General features: G+C 37.2%; 1 protein-coding gene across 1 annotated transcript in view; it reads left to right on the top strand.

The window, feature by feature from the left end:
• Nucleotides 1–24,085, top strand: part of npr1a (natriuretic peptide receptor 1a) — a 99,902-nt gene that overhangs the window by 69,491 nt on the left and 6,326 nt on the right. The window contains exons 6-17 of the mRNA XM_051873129.1: nucleotides 5,166–5,260; nucleotides 5,363–5,498; nucleotides 8,710–8,794; nucleotides 12,366–12,486; nucleotides 12,573–12,647; nucleotides 14,426–14,503; nucleotides 14,750–14,854; nucleotides 16,748–16,819; nucleotides 17,171–17,330; nucleotides 17,412–17,567; nucleotides 22,618–22,786; nucleotides 23,385–23,531. Of these exons, the coding sequence (XP_051729089.1) occupies nucleotides 5,166–5,260; nucleotides 5,363–5,498; nucleotides 8,710–8,794; nucleotides 12,366–12,486; nucleotides 12,573–12,647; nucleotides 14,426–14,503; nucleotides 14,750–14,854; nucleotides 16,748–16,819; nucleotides 17,171–17,330; nucleotides 17,412–17,567; nucleotides 22,618–22,786; nucleotides 23,385–23,531 (1,399 nt within the window). The remainder of the gene's footprint in view (nucleotides 1–5,165; nucleotides 5,261–5,362; nucleotides 5,499–8,709; nucleotides 8,795–12,365; nucleotides 12,487–12,572; nucleotides 12,648–14,425; nucleotides 14,504–14,749; nucleotides 14,855–16,747; nucleotides 16,820–17,170; nucleotides 17,331–17,411; nucleotides 17,568–22,617; nucleotides 22,787–23,384; nucleotides 23,532–24,085) is intronic.

Consider the following 24,085-nt stretch of genomic DNA (forward strand, 5'->3'; position numbering starts at 1 on the left):
CTTTTTATGTGAGATGAGAAGACCCCACTTGGTCCATTCCCACACCCAAGCAAACCATCTGAATGTTCTATAAGCCTCTTCCCATGATTCAACAGTTGTCCGCAATCCCTCTGGTGTGTCCTCTTATAGTAGGATTTTCATGCACATTTGCACCACATGGTCCCACATGTTCAAACTCATGCGAATGTGCTGTGTGCTTTTGATTACCAAGGGAACGTATTAAAAACATTTCGTAAAAGGAAACACTTGTAGTTGTAAATGGTTTGCAGCATGGATATAGAAAAAGATTTACAGTCATGCTCTTTATGAGTATCTTACATGAGATAAAGCTTAAAATGTGTATTGTCCCTTAAAGGGTTAGTTCACCCAAAAATGAAAATTATGTCATTTATTACTCACCCTCATGTCGTTCCACACCTGTAAGACCTTCGTTCATCTTCGGAACACAAATTAAGATATTTTTGATGAAATCCGATGGCTCAGTGTGGCCTCTATTGAGAGCAAAGCCATTCAAACTCTCAAGGTCCATAAAGGTACTAAAAACATATTTGAAACAGTTTATGTGAGTTCAGTGGTTCTACTGATAAAATACTTTTTTTGCCCCCAAAAAAACAAAATAACGACTTTTCAACAATATCTATATGGGCCGATTTCAAAACACTGCATCATGAAGATTCTGAGCTTTATGAATCTTTTGTTTCGAATCAGTGATTCGGATCTCCTATCAAACGGCTAAACTGCTGAAATCACGTGACTTTGGCGCTCCGATTCACTGATTCGATTCGTACAGCTCTGAAGCAGTGTTTTGAAATCGGCCCATATAGATATTGTTGAAAAGTCTTTATTTTGTTTTTTGGTGCACAAAATGTATTCTTGCCGCTTTATAATATTAAGGTAGAACCACTGTAGTCACATGAACTGTTCCAAATATGTTTTTAGTACTTTTATGGACCTTGAGAGTTTGAATGGCTTTGCTCTCAATAGAGGCCTCACTGAGCCATCAGATTTCATCAACAATACCTAAATTTGTGTTCCGAAGATGAACGAAGGTCTTACGGCTGTAGAACGACATGAGGGTGAGTAATAAATTACATTATTTTCATTTTTGGGTGAACTAACCCTTTAAATGCCAAAAATGGTCTTTTATTAGGGAAGTCATAAACAACTTGAGCAAGAATGGGAAGAGAACCGTAAAATTAAAATTTATTTACATTAACATTCATTCATTTAGCATATACTTTTTTTCTTAAAGTAAGCTCCTTATTTTTTAGGAACAACAAAACCTGCATGTTATTTCTTTCTGGCTTCACTGCTGTTATTTGTATATATACCAAGCTAGTTAGAGCTGAAATTACAGGAAGAAAGCCATTCCGATCACGGCAGCGCTGCTTTTTTCTGCTGCCACTTTGCACAAGAGCGAGGCTGTCAAACTAACCCTAGCATCGTCTAATTGCATAGATATTTATATTACATAGAACTTCATAAAAAATGTTTTCCTCTGAGATCAGTCTGACTAAAAGGGCTGTTTCAAAGAGTACACGCTGTGGCAGGCTCCAGTAACCACTTTTCTAATTCATTCAATTTGACGCTGCAAAAACAGGTACACTCCGGCTCAGATATTGAGGAGGGAGGGAACTATGTCCTCGATAGGAGAGACAAACACCCCTGAGCATGCACACATGCACGTAACCTCACTTAACACACATACACGCATACACACACACACACTATATTGGCGCCCTATTAGTGTGGCTCAAATGGAAACAGTGTGTTGCCGTGCCAGCGATGAAACTCTATGCTGCTGACTGAACCTGGCTCTCCACTGGGACCATGGGAGCCCAAATCACAAATTACTGCTGAAAGAGATGTGGATTCACAACATCTATTTTCTCTAGAGTCTCTCCAGACACAACACTGTCTTTAAGTCTCTTTATTCAGCATTGATTTCTTATCATGCTCTTGCCCAATTCAGTCTTTACTGAGTCGCATCATTATTATTTCCCAAGTCATTAGCACGTCCTGCTTATTTCTATTGCAGTATGTCTCCGTCTTGCTTCCCATGGTGAGCACCATTGATCAGTATCAACAAGCCAAGGCAGTAAAAGTCATTCTCCGCTGACACTGAATGCAATATTCACCGGACACATGACACACATTTAAACTTCATGGGTTAAAACAGTCTGCAGCTTGACAAAATACATGTAGTCATTATGCATTCAAACCCTTTTACACCATTTTGACAAGAAAATTAGAAGGTCTACTAGGGGAAATCCACATGGAGTAAAGGACTTCAGGAATAGAAACTCTCTAAAGACTCTTATAACTAGAATCAGACTGTTGTGAATCAGCCAAGTTCCACCACAAATTCAGTTATTTTTAACAGGCCTCCATAGTTATTTATGCAATAGTTCATCCAAAAATTAAATGAAACATTTTGTCATTGTTTACTTATGGTCATGTTGTTCCTAAAAGGCTGTTATTTCCCCCCCCCATTTTTTAAATAGTGTTCTTTTTTCCTAATCAACTTTAGTGCTTATGGTTTAGGGTTGGCATCAATAACATCAAATGCCATTCTCTAGAGTTCTAGAGTGTCTCGTAACTTTAAAAAAATGCATTCATCCATCATTAATGTAATCCATACTGCTCAAGGGGGTTAATAAAAGCCTTCTGAAGGGAAGTGATGGGTTTTTGTAAGAAAAATATCCATATTTAAAACTTAAGTAACTATAATAACTAGCTTCCGACAGACGGCTGTTTCCATCGATTTGAGAGTAACCTCTGACCCATCACAAACCGTAATGACGAACGCAGAAGCGCAGATGATAGAGCAGAAAAAATCACCAGTCACGAATTAGAAGTCTAAAATGATAATTTTTAAAGAGAAATGTCGGAGGATTTCGATATAAGAGAAGAGGAGCTTGAGTTTGTAGCACAGTCCTATTTGTTTGAATCGAGAGAGGTGTCTAAGCTTACGATACTCCATACATGGCGTCAGGGGGTTACTCATTTGGCAAGTCAGCTTGCGCAGGATCCATACGGTCTTCTGCCGGAAGCTAGTTATTTGAATTTATAAAGTTTTAAATATGGATATTTTTCTTACAAAAACACATCGCTTCGCTTCTAAAGACCTGTATTAACCCCCTGGAGCCATATGGATTATTTTTATGGTTGATTAGATTTTTGGGCTTCAAAATGTGCCTAACCCTTTAAGTATATTCTTTAAAGTATATTATGTGCGTAATAAGTCCTCTTTTAAAATGCCCCTATTATGGCATTTGAAAGGTTCCTATTTTTGTTTTTGGAGTCCCCAACAACAGGTTTACAATCATGCGTGGTCAAAAAACACTTTGTCTTATAATATATGCATTTATTTTTACCTTATTTGCTCAACGACTCCCAAACGATTCGCTCAACAATTCATTTTTCCAAACCCCTCGTTTGCATGACGCTAATCTGCAGTCATTGGTCAGATGGTGCTGCTGGTTAACATGGACTACAGTATACAGTGCTTGCATCACTTACATTATATTATAATAATGATGGTACTCTGCTCTGTTCTAAAAATAAGTTGTTTTGTGTTTATGTTAGCGAACCTAGCCCACAGCTCGGTGGTAAACACATAAACAGTCATGGTATATGCGTTAGCCCAACGCAGAAACGTATTGATAAAGCACTGCAGTTGTACACCAACGTATTGCTCTATTCTTTATCATAACTCCAAGTAATAACAATGACAAACATTTGACACATTTTTAGACAATTGTAAGCGAACACATATTGCTGTTAGCTGGTTAGCCGGAGACCTACAAGCTGAGCAGAGCGTACACAACTAAATACGTATTGTGCATGCTACGGAGAACATAACAGCAACAATTATTAATCATACTTACAGGTTGTAATTCGGAGGAGGAAGAAGTTGGCACAGCATAAGGTTCGGGCTATACTGCTGTGGGATCATTGTAAAGATGAACTTTAACCACTGATTCTTCACTTATTGGCTGTGTTTGAGGGGTTTCCTCACAGTTTTCCCTGGTGTCTGCACGTGCAATAAGTAGGCGGGCAATATGCTAATGTTTAGTTTTGATGTCACAACAAAACGGCTTGGGATTCGTTTTACAAACGACTCGTTTAATTGACTCAGAGTCGACTCTTATTTTTAAGAGACAATAATTTTATATACGGTGCACTTTCAGATTTAAAACTTTGCAGGATGTTTTCATTCACTTAGAGCTGTGTTACACACTACATGAAAGGTAATTTTCAAAAATCCATAATAGGGGCATTTTAAAAAAAGAATGCTAAATTTTACTTCTTTTTCAGTTGTACTTCCTCTCAGTGGCCAGTTTATTTCACAAACACACAAAACATGTCACCCAAAAAGACCTCTAGATCTGAAGTTAAAAGGTGTCATTTTCTGTTAAGAAAGCTATCTAATGCTCTGAAACAGATAGACTGTTTAAAAAAAAACTGTTTAAATATGTATAATAAGTCAAGAAAACCCAGCCATGGCTTGTTAAATCACAGCTTATGTCTTCATCTTATGAATGTCTCTGCATGGGTTAGCAGAACTCAGGTGTGCTAGGCACAGTGCCAGGCATCAGAAAAGCACGGTCAGGTTTGTTGCCATTAATGCTGAGTGCCGGGAAAGAGTCACATTGCTGGCAAGAAGCGTAGTGTGCTTGCTCAGTGCTTACTGCATCAATGATGGGAAAATCTACTGGATAAATGAGGTGTGATTATCTTTTAGCCTCCTTCCCCTGTGTGGTTCAGCCATGGATTTTTTTTTTTTCCCTACAGGTGCTGTGCATCTGTTACTGGCGGCCTTAGCCTTATGTTCATCCATCAATGATATTTAAACTGCTACATGATAAATGATTAATGATGTGCCAGTGCAAATTAGACCAAACGCTGAATACAACCCTTGTTTAGTTGTATTGAATGTACACTTAAAAGTAAAAAAAAAAAAAAAATGATACTTTGCAGATAATATAATATTAAGTAAATAAAAAGCCACTTAAGTGTACTTTAAAGAGAGTACACGTTCATGATATTTTAGTACACTTTTAAAAAGTGCACTGTAATAATGTCAGTTCTACTTTAAAGTACATTTTAACACATTTAGCATATTGTAAACATCTGATTTATTTATTTTCTCATCTTCAAAGGGGTTACTGGACTCGTTCAGCTAGATGAGAATGGCGATCGGGAGATTGACTTTGCTCTATGGGACATGGCCGACACGAATACAGGAGTTTATCAGGTACAGAGGCCTTCATCTGATCACATACACCTTTTCACATTTAAAATACATTACTGGCTAAACCCACCTCACCGCCGCTGAAATGATTGCTGTATGTCCTAGATTGTGTCCGTGTATAATGGCAGTCAGAAGCAGATGATTCCAGAGCCAGGGATGAAGGTGCACTGGCTGAAGGGAAGTCCGCCTCCAGATATCCCTCTGTGTGGCTTCAAAAATGACAACCCTGCCTGCCTGGCAAGTAAGTGCAGCTCCATATAACTCATGCAATAATAGATCTGTATGAAAAAACACCAGACTCCACTAATCTCAGCCAAAATCGTGTTCCAAAATCTATCTTAAATTAGATGCAATATTTCATGTGCTTGCATTTATATGTAGCCATGCAATAAGCAAGATGAGGTACAGTCAGCCATTTCTTATAGTTTCTTTTTTTTTTTTTTTTTTTTAACCCTGTTAGGGTATATTTTGTGGCAATGACTGGCTGAATGTATGCATGAATATATTATATATATATATATATATATATATACATACAGGAATATATACATTACATACATGTATACATTTGCATACATTATATATAGAAGTGTAAAGTGTTGCCAAGTAATGTTTCTCATTATAATTCATTGTAATATTTTAAAGTAGAATCTGTGCAGTCGGTTTTGAAATAAAGACCAGAACATGAACGCAAAAACTTTTAAGTGGGATGAAACACTGGGAGTTAATGATTAACTTGAAAATTAAATCAAGGAATGTTTCATATTGTTTTAATGCTGCTCTTTAATCTTTCTTAATTAAATTTAGGTTAATAACATATCCAAAAAAAAAAACCACGGCAGTTGATCATTATTGTGAGAGCTTCATTTGCTGTAACTCTGTGGTCTCATTAACTTTTAAAATGAAAATGCTTGTGTTTGCGGGTGTATTTCTGTGAAAGGTTACACCAGACTTACTGTAATATGCTCGCTCTGGTAAAGATCAGGCACGTCAACCATACCAATTTCTGTAATTTTATGGGATAAGATGGAAACCAACTAATAGCACAAAACATCACAGAATTCATCAAATCCATCTAATACTTACTAATGATTGTGCTGTTGTTTTTCAACCAAAATTGTCACTTCCTGGAGAATGATGTCATTAAGGACCCAGACCAAAAAGGCTCATATCAAAATAGTGGAATTATTTACACTACCATTCAAAAGTTTGGGATCGGTAGGATTTTTTTAATGCTTATGCTCACCAGGTCTGCATTTATTTAATCAAAAATACAGTAAAACTGTCACAATCACACCTTTTTGGTCTTTGTTTTCAGTTTGCACCATCTCCCTTAATTTGTTGTCATAGTTATTAATTGATTAGTCATTTGGTTCAGCTGTGTTCACTCGTTATCTCTAGTATTTAAGTTCTCTCTGTTTTTTTTTTCTTCAGTTTGTCTTGCCTCTTTTAACGAGTGTTATTAAAGTAATTCTGATCCTTCATCTTCTTTGTGTTCCTTCCTGCTACACACCGTGACAGAAGGCAAGACCTAGAAAAGATTTGTGGCGTTTTTTTTTAAACCCTTATTTTGTTCGTTGAACATTGTATTTGTTTTTCTTTTTTACAACCTGCCCACCCTCCTGCCACTGAGAGTGAGTTTTTCACAAGCACATGGGAGAACTGTTTTGATTTTGGAGAGGTTAACTTTCTGCCTGTTTTACAACCATCTAAATCTGTCTGTTACATATATAGTTCTCTGGTCCCACCAAACCTCCCTCTTCCACCACCTCTCCAGAATGTCTTAGAGACTTCTTTATTTTTTCTGGGATTTTGTATCGCTCTCCAAGCCCCTCTCCAGTCCCCAGCCACGCCTGCCTCCCTTAGCCCTTCAGTTTCTCCTCAGCCTCCTCTCAGTGGCGTGGATTCACCTCGGGACTGCTGGGAGCCATCTCCTCCTGGGCATGAGGAGCCCGTGGCTCTGCCTCCGGCCTCAGAGCGCTCCACTCCCCCTCAACCCATCGCCCTGGCTCCTACGCCTACACTCCTTCCACCCTTGACGTCAGCAGTGACCATCAGGCATTCGGCCTCGCTGGCCTCCCCCGGGACATCGGCTCCGCCTCCTGCGGCTAGCTCTGCCCTCCCTCAGGCTCCACCTCCGCCTTCGGTCACTTCAGCTCCACCTCCACCCTCCGGATCCCTGCTTCCACCTCGGGGGTTTGTTGCTGTGGCTCCATCGCGGTCGCCCAGGCCATCGGTGTCCTTCACGTCATCGGCTCTCTGGCTGCGTGGTGGGCTCTTCCCTCTACGTTATCGTCGCCTCCAGTTGTCCCCATGGTGGCATCTGTTACAACGTCTCCATGGCTCCTCCCTCCTGCTACGCTGCCGTGGGGCGCAGTCTCAGTTGTGGCCTGGACCAGTCACCATCCTCCTCTGTTCAAGGCCATCCCCTGGATCACTCCTCCACCTACTTCACCCTGGACTATTCTGTTGAGCCCTCTCCCGGGTCCCCGTATTCCGCCTAAGCCTCCTCCATCCATCTCCTGGCACAGGGTCGCGCCTTCCTGGGAGGGGGCGTATTGTCACAATCACACCTTTTGGACTTTGTTTTCAGTTTGCACCATCTCCCTTAATTTGTTGTCATAGTTATTAATTGATTAGTCATTTAGTTCAGCCAAATACAATCTGATTTATATTAAATAATATTGACTCTTCCCAGCTTTGTAATGACATTGAATAGTGCCCAAGTTTTTGAAGCTCCAAAAATCTCATCCATCCATCATAATGAATGTCTACGTCCTACATCATTCGTCGGGTCGGAGGTCACCATTCCACCGGAACTCAACTCTCTTGTGATTGCGCGTACGGCCATTGCCGAAAGCCAGTGATTATAGTTTAAAGTTTTAAATATTGATATTTTTCTTACAAAAACCTAATGCTTCTCTTCAGTAGGCATTTATTAACCCACAAGAGTCGTATGGATTACTCTTAAGATTTATGGATGCACTTTTTTGGAGCTTCGAAAACTCGGGCACAATTCAATGCCATTACAAAGCTTAGAAGAGCCAGGATATTATTTAATATAACTCGGACTGTGTTCAGCTGAAAGAAGAAAGTCATATTATGGCTTAAGAGTGAGTAAACTATTGGATAATTTTCATTTTGAGGTGAACTATTTCTTTAAGAGATGAAAAGATGAAATGTACTGCATAGTGGGAATGACCCATCTGATTTAGAATTAGTCCTTTGTCAAGAAAAATTGGCCTACTTATCAACAGCCCTCATTGCACATTTGGATTTTTGTCAATTTCATGAAGTTTCCTCTCATTGAAACGAATTTCAAAAACTGAGGAGGACAGAAAATATAATATGTATGAAATTATGCCAACAGGTCAGATTACTTTACTGCTGTCTCTGTGAAGTATAATGAAATTCAGATGTGTTGAGATTATGTTCTTGGTTTTGTTCCTCAGAGACGGTCACCATGCACCAGATGATCTCCATAGTGGTGTGCTTCATTTTTATCATCATCGTAACGGTCACAGTCTTCATATACAGGTCAGTTGAAACCCGTGCAGATAAACACAGTGTCTATACTGAGAGCGAGCGACATGACAAATTTAGAGCGTTTTTATAACAAGAGCGTTCTTGTTTTATCATGTCATTGGCCTGCAGTGCAGACATGGTGTAACACTACATGTCAGGTGTGCAAATACTGATCTTTGGGCGATCTGGGTCTGATATTATATCTCTCTGTCTGTCTTTCTTTCTGTCTTTCTCCTCCTCTATCTGTTCCTGATGTTTAATTAGGGAACTTACTGCCAGACCACGACAGAGACAGATATAGCAACTCAGTCTACGTCACCATGACTTCATCACTTTATTCAATATGTGACCATGTATCCAATGACAATGAAATGCAAATGATTTCTGTTAAATTCATGCTGAGGATTGCAGCCAATGATGGTTGTGCTTTATTGAAAAGTCAAAGTTTAAGCTGTTGTCCAAATATGCTGTAGATCAGTGATGCACATTTTATTACCTTAATTTTATTTTTATTTGATTGCAATTATTTTTATATAATACTTGCATGGAAAATATAAAAAAGAGATCTTTGAACATTCAATTCAAAAAACATTAAATAAATGTTACACATAGTATTACACATATTTCTATTTACAGTTGGGGTAGGGTCAGAGTTTTCTGTCAAACTTGTTTATTTCAGTTCTTGCATATGGAATAAGAAGGTTCTGTGTGTGTAAGACAGAAAGAGAGAGTTGATGACTGGCATATGCCCCAGTCATATACATTCATAGAAATTATTACTTACAAATTTAGGATGTATTATGACAGATGGACATCCAGCTTTCACCCAGCTGCTGAAACAGCTGTGCTTTCCATAGATTTTAAAAGTATTTTTGTTTGTCAATTTTTACCCAATTTTGTCCATTTTGTCTGATGGGTTAACAGAAAAAGTATTAAGAATTCAGCAGTGCCAATCAACAATATTCATTAAGTCAGGATATCAAGAGATTTCATTATAATTAATAGAATATTTGATTAGAGCTGTAACTAATGATTATTTTGAAGATCGATTAATCTATTGATTATTTTTGTAACTTCTGCCATTAATCTTTCGACGTTTTATTCAAACATTTTCTCATAAAATACAAATTAAAAAAAATAATAAAAATACCATCATAAAAAATTAATAAAGTGCCAAGAATTAAAAGGCATCTATCAGTAATACAAATGTCCATGATGGCTGCATTCATAGTCACTGTTTGGGATTTACAGCAAGGTGTGAATCTTGAAATGTTTAGTTCATTCAGCATATTTAAGTATCTGCTTGAATACATATCTGTATGAACGAACAGCTGAAGTCACAACCACATTCAGTGACAGTATCAAAAATGGTGATGTCTATAACATTGAGATGTTTTATTACAATTGACAGCATGTTATTAAACAAACGAGTCCAATCGAGGTATGAGTTCATCTATCAGGTATTTTTTAACAATTAACCAACTAGGATTTTAAACAACCATCAAATGCAGAGAGTATGTTTGAGCTGCACGCCTCACAGCTCGCACTTACTGCAGCTCCGGTGGATCTGCGGATAAATGTGAATCATTTCTCCGTCTCCATGAGTAAAATAAACCAGTCGTGATTATACAGTTCACTGTGGCTCTCACATTATATGACGTGGCAGACAGCTAGTTGTTCAGTGCGGGTTTGTCGAGAATGCGGTTGTGAGTCGGTTATAGAATGGGGTTGTCATGCTCTTAAAAAAAAAAACAAAATGCTGTATGAACACAATCATATTAAGCAGCACTGCCATACTAGCCATTAGCATCCGCTCTAGAGTTTTGTTTTGTGTGAAACATGACAGAGGATTAGGGATGAACAGTGTGACGCATTCCAAGCAAATCATCGTATTTTACGTATGATACATATGACAGGCTGCATATGATAGTAACCTATATATGAGTAACTAACAGTGAAAATAACAACAGTGTGTTATTGTCATTATGAAGACGCAGAGAGTTTATTCTTCAGGTATATCAATTAGGCTCAAGCTGATTATTTTATCCCTTTAAATAGCTCTCACTCACATTAAAGGGTTAGTTCACCCAGAAATGAAAATAATGACATTTATTACTCACCCTCATGCCGTTCCACACCCGTAAGTCCTTCATCAGTCTTCGGAACACAAATTAAGATATTTTTGTTGAAATCCGATGGCTCAGTGAGGCCTCCATAGCCAGCAATGACATTTCCTCTCCCAAGATCCATTAATGTACTAAAAACATATTAAAATCAGTTCATGTGAGTACAGTGGTTCAATATTAATATTATAAAGCGACGAGAATATTTTTGGTGCGCCAAAAATGATGGCTGATTTCAAAACACTGCTTCAGGAAGCTTCGGAGCAATCATTAATGGATCTTGAGAGAGGAAATGTCATTGCTGGCTATGGAGGCCTCACTGAGCCATCGGATTTCAACAAAAATAACTTAATTTGTGTTCCGAAGATGAACGAAGGTCTTACGGGTGTGGAATGGCATGAGGGTGAGTAATAAATGACATTATTTTCATTTTTGGGTGAACTAACCCTTTAAGATTGGAGACCCCTGCTTTTAAGCTGTCAGTTATCTGTGCATTTATGATCTTTTGTTTCTGTAATTTTATCTACCTCTTTTTACAGCCACGTTCTGTGAATATTAAATTCTCCAATGGGTCTCTCTACAATTGCTCTGGCAGATGTTGTTGCTCACTTTCAAATGATAAAACGTCCAACTGCAGTGTACACTTTTCCTTTATAGAAAATAATATATGTTTTAATAAATTATCTCCATTTTGACAAGTACAGTTTTCTTTCCTGTGTTGATGTAGGTCCTATTAAAACAGGGAGATTACATTTAAAAAAAAAAAATTGTTTATGCCACAAAATTCCTATTGTAAAATGTCTTTGACATAAATTGAAATGGTACAAAACCATTTTCAAAAACACAAATTCTATTAATCCATGAAAAATTATTTTTTATAAGTGGTCAACATGTAACACCACTAACAAATGTGACAGTCTGTCAATGGAAAATGAAATTCATTCTTTATATCCTCTAGTTAATTAGTGTGACCTTGTGTAAGATAAGAATGAAAATTATTGTATTAGACAAGGTAAGTTTAACATGTCCATTAATGAATTTATTTTTTAGAAAACAACGCAGCAATTGTAGAATAACCCAACTATATATACAGACAATAAGACTGTGTTTGTTATGCTCTGTATTAATTCTATAAATGTCTGCATGCTTCAGTCATTATATGATAATATTCCTGCAAATGCTGATAATGCTAATAATAAAACTTCGAAGTTCTTTGCCTCTCAAGGATTTTTTTAATCTATTATTACATGTACCATTTCAATATTCCAGTGCTGACAGTGACAGTTATTTAACATTTATGACACACTATCTTTTAATTTGGGTCTGTTATCCTCCTTTGTTTTTTTTATCTGTTTCCCCCATTGCATCCCATCTCTCATTGTCCCTCTCCTCTGCTTATTTATACTCTTCTTTCTTTCTCTCTCTGTCTCTTTCTCTGTCTGTCACTCTGCGGGCATCAGGAAGCTGAAGCTAGAGAATGAATTGACCGCTCAACTGTGGCGTGTGCACTGGGAAGACATCCAGATGAGTAACATGGATAAGGTGCTGCGCAGAACCTGCAGCAAACTCACCATGTCATTGGTGAGTGGAAACATACTGTCATTTCCAATAGTTTCAAATAGTTTGAGTAAACATACTAATGTCCTACTCCTCTTTTCCACACACAGAGAGGCTCTAACTATGGCTCACTGCTGACAATGGATGGAAACTTCCAGATCTATGCCAAGACTGGCTACTACAAGGTATTCAATTTTTGGTGGTGAAAGGTGGATGTGCCACATGGGCCCATTAGGTTGCATTCGAATCTCATGATGTTTTTGTCTTTTATTGTAAACATTTTTAAATAAAATGTGTAGTTGTTTCAAATGATTCATTTTAAGGATTTATATCTGATTTGCAAATGGAAATGCTCCCCAACAATCTCTAAATATGATTGAAAATATGATAGTAAGCACTGGAAATTTAACAGTGCTATTAAAAATTAGCTTTAAGTTAGTATTATATTGTAACTGTATAACCAATATACCATATAACATTGCATACCTGCGTATAAACCTACACTGAGTATCTTTCAAAGATTTTATGCCACTAACCTGATAAACCTGGTAAACCCAGCAATTAGTTCTTTCTCAATAGCTCTCATAGTAGCAACCTGAGACACGTTAAACATGATTTTATTTCCCAATAGACTGATTAAATCTGTGCACCTTGACTCACAGAAATTATATAGAAGTGAAACGATCTGATTGGATGATTTTCAAAATCATGATACTGTGAAATTTTAATATCCTTTGTCTTGTGAATAAGAAGTGTGCTTAATTGTTTTGAATATGCACATGTACTTCAAATCTTAAAAGCATATTTTTTAAAAACTGTACTTGCGTACAATAAAATATTGATGAAAAAGGCCACTTTTGGTTTAGACATGCATCTTCTCATGCTACTTGGACACGTCTTCAAATTTCACTTTAAATACTTCAAATAAAGTATACTGTTTCTGTAAAAAGCACTATTTTTAAGTATGCTGAAGTGTACCTCTTTTTCACAAGGGTTAAACTAAAACAAAAGACAGTCCTGCACACTATCAATGCTTACAAAAGTATCAATTTCTTTATTTTCCGCAACATTTCGGTACCATGACATTCATCAGGCATATCCAGACAATTTTTTTTTTCCCCGAAGTGGCTTATTTGTTTGGTGATGAGGAGGATGTAAGGATGTAATGAAGTCACTGATTTTGATTGATAATTGATGGTTCTTTACAGTGATTGGCCATGAGTTGATTTTATATATGTTTGTGCTTTGAATAGTTTGTCTGGATATGCCTGATGAAGGTCATGGGACCGAAACGTTGCGGAAAATAAAGAAATTTTGATACTTTTGTAAGCATTGATAATGTGTGGGACTGTCTTTTGTTTTTGATTTTTGACTTTTCTCCTTTTTTCGGTCCTTTCTCCTACACACCTATCCATTACCTGCAGGTGTGCAAGGGTAATTGCTAATTACAAGGGTTAAACTAAAAATACACAATGAAGAGTCAAAATAGGAGGTTTATTATTTAGACCCATTCATTCTGACCAATTAGAGAGGACACTGGTCTGCTCCGACCCGTCCACTTCCATCTCTTCCTGTTTTACTAATTACCATTCTACCTGTGTGCTATTTTTTACACTTAAAAATAACATATCCTGCCTAGCAACAGAAGTGTCAAATAATGGAAGGGTTCGGCTTTAGTTCCTCCATAATACCATCGGCTGGCCCGGGCTAATGGCCAGTTCTTCATCTGTTGAGCTAGATCCTCTCCAATTAAGCAGAACCCCTGAGGATGAGCGCTATTCATGTCCACATGTCATCATTTTCTCCATTAATTAGGATGGTGCTTAATTAACGCATTATGTTGCTCTTTTTTTCTCTTAAATGATGAGGCATTTTTTATCCGTCTCCAAAGCCCTCAGACTCTTTGCTAAGCCCACGACAACAATCAGGGTGAAACTAATGTGTGTTGATGCCTCTTTTCCAGGGAAACATAACAGCCATTAAGTATGTCAACAAGAAACGCATTGAGCTCACCAGGAAAGTGCTGTTTGAACTCAAACATGTAAGTGTGCGTCCATGCCGTTTTGTGCTTTTTGCCAGGTGCCTTCATCATAATTAAGTTTATATGATGTTCTGGGAGATATTAATAGCTGGGGACTGATGGAAAAGAGGGACTAAACAGCTCTCTCTCTCTCTCTCTCTCTCTCTCTCTCTCTCTCTCTCTCTGTCTCTCTCTCTCTTTGTCCACTACTCCTCATGTCATCCTCCCTTCTCTTTTCCCTTCTGCTCTTTTCTCCTCCTATTATAGATGCGAGATGTTCAGAATGAGCACCTGACGCGCTTTATCGGCGCTTGTATCGACACACCCAACATCTGCATCCTTACTGAGTACTGCCCTCGAGGCAGCTTACAGGTGATCACTCACACACATGACTGCTCTATATGCCATAGATGTATTAATAGACAGCTCATATTTATGCCACACTTTTTTTTTTTTTTTTACAACAACCAGGGCTTACTTTGCCAACATTTTCACTGCATGCATTAATAAATAAACAAATTTTAAGAGTCAGAAAAATTTTTCAAAAACACATAAATGCTCACAAACACAAAAATAATCATCACCACTTGCTTATTCTACCATCACTCTGTAAGCTCTTTCCCAAACTTAAAGGCACAATATGTAAGAGTAAAATATCCAAAAACCACTTGGCTAGTGTTATATATTTTGTTCAGTTGAGTACTTACAATATCCCAAATGTTTCGAACTATTTGTAAATCGTGAGAAAATAACGATTTTTAACCAAGGATCTGGGACGTGTCCGAGAGTCGCCTGTCAGTGGCGTCATATCCGCGTTACCCTCGGTTTCCGGTTTTATTTTGTAGAAACCATGGAAACACCAAAGACGCTTTAATATATTACATGTTTTATTAGACAAGGGAACAACTGTTTGGTTACATTTATAGACAGAAAATGAATTATTGTTATATAGCTCAACACGTTTAGCCTTATTGTTTAAATCTAGTTTTCTTGATTTTCTGAGAGTACCATGCTTTTACCATGCCTCAGAGTAACTGTAGTACTTCAACTTATTTATCTCAGTGATTTGCCATAGCAACATTTTTTTATTTATTTATTTTTTTTACATGTATTTTACAATTATAATGTAATTTTTTCATTTACATTTATCATGTCAGAAACATCGTATTTACGCACATGAACATCTCAACAAAGTTGAAATTATGAGTGGGAAACTTTTAAACTTTTTTGAGTTGTCAGTGAGAAAATGCAATAGACGCAACTGTATTAATGGTAATTTGTTAAAATGAATGTTTTTGTTTGTTTGTTTTTTTATTTACAATGAAACTAAGTTGCATGAAAAAAGTACCATAGAATTGTACAATTACGATAGAATATATAACAATTCAATTTACAGCACCTTCATAAATTGTATAAAAACATAAATCAAGAACGCACCCAATGCACATTCTTTATTCATCGTTTTGTAAGAGTAAAGTTTAAAAAAAAATCTTGTTGCATTATATGTAGAAAGAGCACATTGCCATCTTTGCTGCCGACTTTTTGAATGCAGAGAGATTTGAATGCACCTGACGTCAAAATTATGACTTCTTAAAAATATGAACTTCACAGGAGGACTTGAAAGCACCATTAAAAGACACTGCAAAATTGATTTAAAAAAAAACTGGTAGTCCCGCCCCCAAACTCATGCCAATGTTGCTTTGTCAGACAACTCCAGCAAACAGAGCACTGTTTTGAAAGCACCACAGTAGCTATGTTCCATCACCCTGTTTTCATGCGCATTTTGAAGTATCACATCAGAAACGAGTGATGGAAACGGCAAATTTCTGGAAAAAAAAAAATCCCTTAAATCGCAAAAAAGTTTTTATGCTCGCTTGAGGTGGTTTTTGACTTGTGCGAAAAAGTGTTAATGCAAATAATGGGAGATGGAAATCACATTTGCGAATAAATTCTGACGTAGCGAACCTTAAACCCATGTGACTAATCAGCTATTTCCACTGATGGTGTTTTATTTACTGTTGGTTACTAGGTTACCAATACCACCATCATCCACTCAAACAACATGATGGAAACGCACCTAATTCACATTTGTTTGTTTTTTTTGTTTTGTTTGTTTGTTTGTTTTGCGAACTTTGAAAAGATTCGCTTCACGTTTGGATGGAAACCCAGCTAGTGTTTACACTCTTCAAAAGTCAGTCTACAAATGGCTTACTTACTTACCCATGAGCCACATGATGTAATGGTGTGTGTGTTTGTGACCTGTAGGACCTCATGGAGAGTGAAGGAATCACTCTGGACTGGATGTTCCGCTATTCTCTGATCAATGACATCGTTAAGGTGAGCGTCTCACCGTCATCCCGCTTAATCTCAGTGGGAGAAAGAAAGGGAAAAATGTCATGCTATTTTAATGTTTCTGGCAAAAGAACACTAGAATGTAACTGTTTGAATCTACAGCGAACTGCTTTACATTTTTTAAAATACTGTTCTCAGTGTGACATTATGTTGGGATGAGACATAATTTGAAAGGGTTTATGAGGATGTCAATTTTTTGACGGGCAAATTATTACTCCGGAAAGCATATTGCAGTTGCAAGAGGGTCTGTAATTAATATTTTCGTGGTTCTGTGTTGGTAAATACGATGGATGCTGTCAGATGTCATTGTAAGAGTGTCATCTTTTCACCACTCAGGGAATGGCGTTCATTCACAACAGCGTCATAGTCTCCCACGGCAACCTGAAGTCTTCCAACTGCGTGGTGGACAGCCGCTTCGTGCTGAAGATCACAGATTATGGTCTGGAAACTTTCCGCAAGGAGAACAGTTTGGAGGATCTGCACGCTTTCTATGCACGTTAGTACCGTGGCAACATGTACGTAGATGCAGAGTGTGTGCATGTATAAAAGCAAGTAACATCAATGTTTGCGATTGTAGGCAAGCTGTGGACGGCCCCCGAGCTTCTGCGTGCCGACAACCCACCTGCATGTGGAACACAAAAGGGTGACGTCTACAGCTTTGGCATCATCCTCCAGGAACTCGCCCTGCTGAAGGGCGTCTTCTACCTGGAAGGCCCCTGTCTCAGCCCTAAAGGTCAGAGCTCACACACAATACTGTGAAGCTATAATCAGTATGTTATTTGTGTGTGTGTGTGTCAGAAATATCAGGGCGATACATCTGTACTGATACCATATTATAGATATGTCATGTGCTGGGACTCCCCAAATCAATGATATTTAATGATTTTAAAGGGGTCCTTGATTATGATTTCACTTTTTTAACTTTAGTTAGCGTTTAATGTTGCTGTTTGAGCATAAATAACATCTGCAAAGTTATGCCGCTCAAAGTTCAATTCAAAGGAAGATATTTTCTTATACAGAAATCGCTTTTTAAGGACTACAACAAATAGCTGGTAGGCACTTGACTTGACATTTGATTTCAACAGTGCTTTGATCTGCCCGCATTGACACTATTCTTTAAGAGCTGCTGTGCAGCCAAACAATGTACCAGTTATCAATGTAAAGCTGCTTTGACACAATCTACATTGTAAAAAGCGCTATATAAATAAAGGTGACTTGACTTGACTTGACTACAACGAAATTTACATCAAAATTTCACATAAGTCCTGCCCCCAGGAACATGCTACAAAGGGGTTGAGGCCATGTTGGGCTGCTTTAGAGAAGAGGAAGAGTTGTTGTAGAGTGTTGTTGTCATGCCGTCATTTTACGCCAAACTGCTTCACAAACGAGGGTCAATTCAATGCTGGATTTGCACAAAAGATTAACATGACGGCACATGCTACTACATAGCAACTACATACGTCCAGATGCATTCTAAAAGTTGTAACTTCTTCCTGAGTCTCTCCATCAGTGTCCGACTCCGGTTTGAACAATGTAAAGCCCGGAACACACCAAGCCAACGGTCAGCCGTCGGGCAGTTTTTGTGCGTCAGCCGACTAAGTTTTCTCAGTGCGTTCCACATCGTTGGCTGAAGTTGGTCCTCGTCGTCTTTTTTCGGCCGATTTAACATGTTGAATAGGCGTTGGGCCATCAGAGAGAGAGAGAACTCTGATTGGCTGTTCAGTATAGCAAACGAGTCAGTTCACGAGAATATAAGCAAAAGTTATGAAAGCAAGCAAATAAGTCATGACGGCACAGACAGAAGGTTGTTCTAATTTACGTCATCTTACCTGAGCACTCGAATGCACAAATATTTTCATAATAACATGAGAGGAGTGGAATAAAGAATGTGATCAGCATGATTGATATTCAAAACGGTAAGCAAGCGCTGCTTTGCTTATGGTTTGTATACATGCAGTCTTAGTTTCGCTTTCCCTTTTTGAATGACGAATATAGAGAAATATATCTGCTTAAATAGACAGTTATCTCCTTTATACGCAGACGCAGAGTACGCGTGCTAGTTGACAGTCAGCTGAAGTTCTTTCGGTGTGTTCAAGTACATATTTTTTCCCCGACGCTGCCGACGTGAGGCGACAACACAGTCGGCTTTCGTTGCTGCTAGTTCTTTGACGTCGAGTTGGTGTGTCCCGGGCTTAAGGCTGAACACCGTTACTGACAATCGTCATTTTGGCTGCGTGAGATTGTCCAGCTTTGTTGTTGTTGTTGTTAAGCAACCAAATCGCGAGCTGTAAAAGCTGGGGGCAGCAGCTCATTTGTATTTAAAGGGACATACACAAAAATGGCGTGTTTTTGCTCACACCCAAATAGGGGCAAATTTGACAAGCCAAAATAAATGATCTGTGGGGTATTTTGAGCTGAAACTTCACAGACACATTCTGGAGACACCAGAGACTTATATTACATCTTGTGAAAAGGGGCATAATAGGTGTCCTTAATATCCAGCACTAGCATGCGTGTTAAATTATTGACATTTATTATATCTGCATATGTTGGTTCTGTTCTGTTTACCCTAAGAGGGGTTATTGCTGCTCTCCCTGCTCTTATCCATGCTAGGCTGCATGGATGCACAGGGAGTTCTTGCCCAGAACAGAACCATACCGCCAATACAAAATCTATGCTATTATCAATCATATATCAATCATGACGATAGTTTTCCTGACAGAAATATATATACTGTATATTTTTAAAGATTTTTTCCTTTTCTTTATCACAGACACTCTTATTTATGCACCCAATGCCAAATGCCAAAGTTTGCTGTGACTGATGTCATTGGTGCTTGTGTATTTCGTAGAAAATTAATTCATATAATATAAAATAATTCATGACAGAATTTTCATATTTGGGTGAATTTTCCCTTTTAGCTACAGACTCTAAAAAGCGTCGCTTTCTGCTTAACCCCTAGAGAACCATAAAAGAGACATGCATCTTATTTCATGTTTCAAGAGACGTTTTTATTTGCGATTATGAAAATTGCAGCATTACACTCACGAGAATGGTTAGTCATTATGCAGATGAGAGTGCTTTCTCATTTAGCGCTTTGATGTGAATCAAAACAGCATTAAATAAAATGTGTTAAGACAGATTACGTAGCTAATTAAACTGATAACATGGGTCACTTTTCCATGTAATTTTTCCATTCCATGCCATCTGTGTGTCTACATTGACCTCACCTCTCTCTCTCTCTCTCTCTCTCGCTCACTCACTTTGTGAGCAAGATGAAAATAGCTTTCCAAAAGCCAAAATCCAATTTGCCAAAGCATTAATAACAGAGGCCTAAAAAGTCTTTGCACACTTAAAATGTCATTGCAGTAGATATCTAAATATCAAATCAAGTGGCATTTATTTTAAAATAAGGTAACACCAGCACACTTGGGTTTTAAATAAAACACCAGTTGATTAAGTGAAGTTATTAAACGTAATTTCGGGAGGAGTACGCCCATCTAATCTTCCAATTAATATCAAGGTATAAAAACCAGCATCTTACCTCTTCCTGTTGTTAGTTCTTTTGGCATCCCTCCTCCTCCCCTTTTCCTCCTTTTTGTACAATTTTGCCTGTTATGGGGGGCCAATCGGAGCTCAAATAGAATATCCTCTCCGAGCCCCTCTATAGCAGACAGCAAGCCAAATCTGTTTACCACTTACACTAAGATTATATGGGCACACAAACTCGTGAAAAGTCATTGTAAAAATGGCTCAGAAAAGTGAAGTTGGTTCTGAGAAAAGTATTTACAAAATAGCACTTTTTTTTTTTTTTTTTTTTACTACAGTGACATTCAGACATTATTTAAGTGTTCAGTATGCCAATATATATATATACACACACTCACATAAATACATACAATAGAGATATCGTTTATAAGTTATGCTGCATTTAAAGGTTTAGAAGTATCCTAGTTACTTTCAGCTGTGACAGTGACTGTCTCTGTTGCTTTCTTTATTTTGCGTGTTTTGGGATGGGAAGCCTATGTTCTATGTCTTATTTACATTCTATCAGTGTCAGTATTACTTATGCACAGAGACATGGACACAAACACACATTCACATAAACTCAGCGATGTCACCTGTACTCATAAACAGATCACCACACACATACCAGTGGCTGCATTAAAGAGAGACAACAAAACATGAGCGGCATATCTGGAGCACTGCCAGCTCACCATGAGAACAAAGGGAGTCAAAGACAGCAATGACAGAATGACAGAGAAACTGGCATTAACAGTTTGCACAGTAAGAGTGATAGATAGATAGATAGATAGATAGATAGATAGATAGATAGATAGATAGATAGATAGATAGATAATAGAGTTTAAAATAATAGTGTGAGGAAAAAAAAAGTGTGAAATGAATGTAATTTTTTCGGACACTTAATTTCAGGTCAGTTGCAATTAAGTTAAAACGTTTTATAGTTTAAATTTATATTAAATGCAGTTAGTTAAACTTTTAGAGTGCTTTCGACCCCCTTAAGTAGGACTTAAGTTAATTTTTATATGTAATTTTATTACTTCTGTTGTCTTTGAAATGTGATTAAAGTATACTGCCGAATATACTAACAAGCATTTATAGTAAACTAAAATATACTTTAATGTGATTTCTATTGAAAATTGTAAGTCATGTATGTATTTAAATATAATTGTAATTACACATTTGTAATAATGAAGTTGCAATTTAGTATGTTTAAAATATATTAACTAATTATTAAATATATTAACTGTATTATATGTATATAATACAGAATAACACAATACAGTTAAAATTATAATCAAGTGCTTTAGTATGTTAGTCAACACATCAAAATAGCTGTACTTCTTTAAAGCACAACAAAAGATTAATAACACATAATGACCTTTTAATTTGAAATTTTAATTTTAAAAGTGTTCTTAAGTGTGTTGAAAAACATAGTCATGAAAGTGTACTAAGTAATAAGGCCTTGTAGTTAATTAATATTATATTATTTGCAGGTACAGTTTTTCAAAAATATACTTTGAAGTTTTGAAGTACACTACATGTGCACATTCAGTAGAATTAAGCGCACTTCTTTTTCACAAGGGAACATTGGCAATAGTTATACAATTTAAGACAACAATAAATAATTAAATGTATTAAAGTCACAATGTTTAAATTTCTGTACTACTATCTGTTTGTTTGAATGGCAATATTGGCTCAAGTTTAAAACGGGACTATATACTTCATAAACAATGGCAAACAGGGTGATGGAAACTTGCTTAGTGCCACTAGTAGCCACACTTGTGTATGTATAAACCACAGCTGCTTTGAATGCGATTCATTCAGTCATATTTTAGAGCCAGCTATCCACTTAAAGGTTCAATGATGAAGATAAAGGAGCTTTTATTTGACGTATTCCCAAGTGTAGTGAGATGTGGAGTGGGACAGGAAGGTCGTGACGTGTCATCATCACTCGCGTTGATTGCTGTGAAGACATTTGTTAAGTCCAAGGTCTTCTCAAAACCTGTGAATGACACTTTCATCTCTTTTACTTTTTCTTTTTCTCACATATTTGCTCTCTGTCTGTCTCTGTCTCTTTTTTTTTTCTCACACCAGCAGGGAGTCTGATCACTCTCACTGTTTTCTGTGAAATTTGATATGCTAAATCTATATTTTAATCTGTGCATGTTATTTCCTGTGTGGTAGAGTGTTGTGTAACTCATTTTCCAGAGAATGTTTATTTACATGCTCTCCTGTGCTGTCTGTAATTTGTGGTTTAGAGATCATAGAGCGTGTGGTGGAGGGCCGGTGGCCGTACCTGCGTCCGCTGCTGTGTCCTCAGAGCCACAGCGATGAGATGGGACAGCTGATGCAGCGCTGCTGGTCAGAAGATGTCAACGAGAGGCCAGACTTCAACCAGATTAAAGTACTGCTCCGCAAGAATAACCGGTACCTGAAACACAAATCATCTTATAAACAAGTGACTTGACAAATTGACAAATAACAGATTTTTTTTCAACATTAAAAATTTTAGTTGAAATTTATATGCATAATGTACTGTGTTTATTCTTACATAATGTAACTGGTAACTGTTTATTTTACACTTTTTATCATTTTAAGTCACCCTGTATCTGTAGTGCTGTTTATCTAAATAAAAATTTGAAAAATATAATAAAAAATTAATATAATTAAAAATTAGTTTTTTAAAAGCACTCTTATATAATTAATAGTCTCTTATTAAAATTCTGTCATCATTTACTCACCCTCAAGTTGTTTCAAATCTGTATGAGCTTCTTTCTTCTGTTGAACACAAAAGAAGATATTTTGAAGAATGTTGGTAACCACATAGTATAGAAAACCATGGAAGTCAATGGCTACCGTCAACTGTCTGGTTACCAACATTCTTCAAAGTATCTTCTTTTGTGTTCAACAGTAGAAACTCATACAGATTTGAGTACAGACTTTTAAGGGAAGTCCATTTATAATGTTAGTCAGACACACATTCACATCTCTTGTCTCTGCCTCACCACCTCTGTTTTGGCCTCAGTGGATATGGTTCCAACATCCTGGATAACCTCCTGTCCCGTATGGAGCAGTATGCCAATAACCTGGAGGAGTTGGTGGAGGAGAGGACGCAGGCATACCATGAGGAGAAACGTAAAGCTGAAGCTCTGCTCTATCAGATCCTCCCACAGTGAGTCCCACACATATCTTTCATATTTATAAATGATTTTTTATTCCTGTTTATTTCTGCTTTCAGTTTTGGAAGCGCTACCAATACCTGATGTGATTCTTTCATTTGAACTGATTCTTTATAATGATTTGTTCAAACTGATTTGCAAAGCATTTGTAAATCACACAACTAAAAGTTTAAAATCAGTATGATTTTTTAGGGTAATTTATGCTTTTATGCATCAAGGATTGATGCATAAAAACATTGATAATATTAAGAAATGTTTCTTGAGCAGCAAATCAGTATATTAGAATGATTTCTGAAGGATCATGTGACACACAAGGAGTAATGATGCTGAAAATTCACATCACAGGAATAAAATACATTTTAAAATACATTAAAATAGAAAACAGTTATAATAAATTGTAATCATATTTCACAATATTACTGTTTTTACTGTATTTTTGATCATATAAATTCAGCCTCGGTGAGCATAAGAAACTTACCGATCCAATACTTTTGAACAGTGGTGTTCGTAAAAACTAAAATGTGAGATGTGTCAGTCAAATGCAACA

The sequence above is a fragment of the Ctenopharyngodon idella genome, chromosome 19, assembly GCF_019924925.1.
Source record: "Ctenopharyngodon idella isolate HZGC_01 chromosome 19, HZGC01, whole genome shotgun sequence".
In the NCBI taxonomy this organism is placed as follows: Eukaryota; Metazoa; Chordata; class Actinopteri; order Cypriniformes; family Xenocyprididae; genus Ctenopharyngodon; species Ctenopharyngodon idella.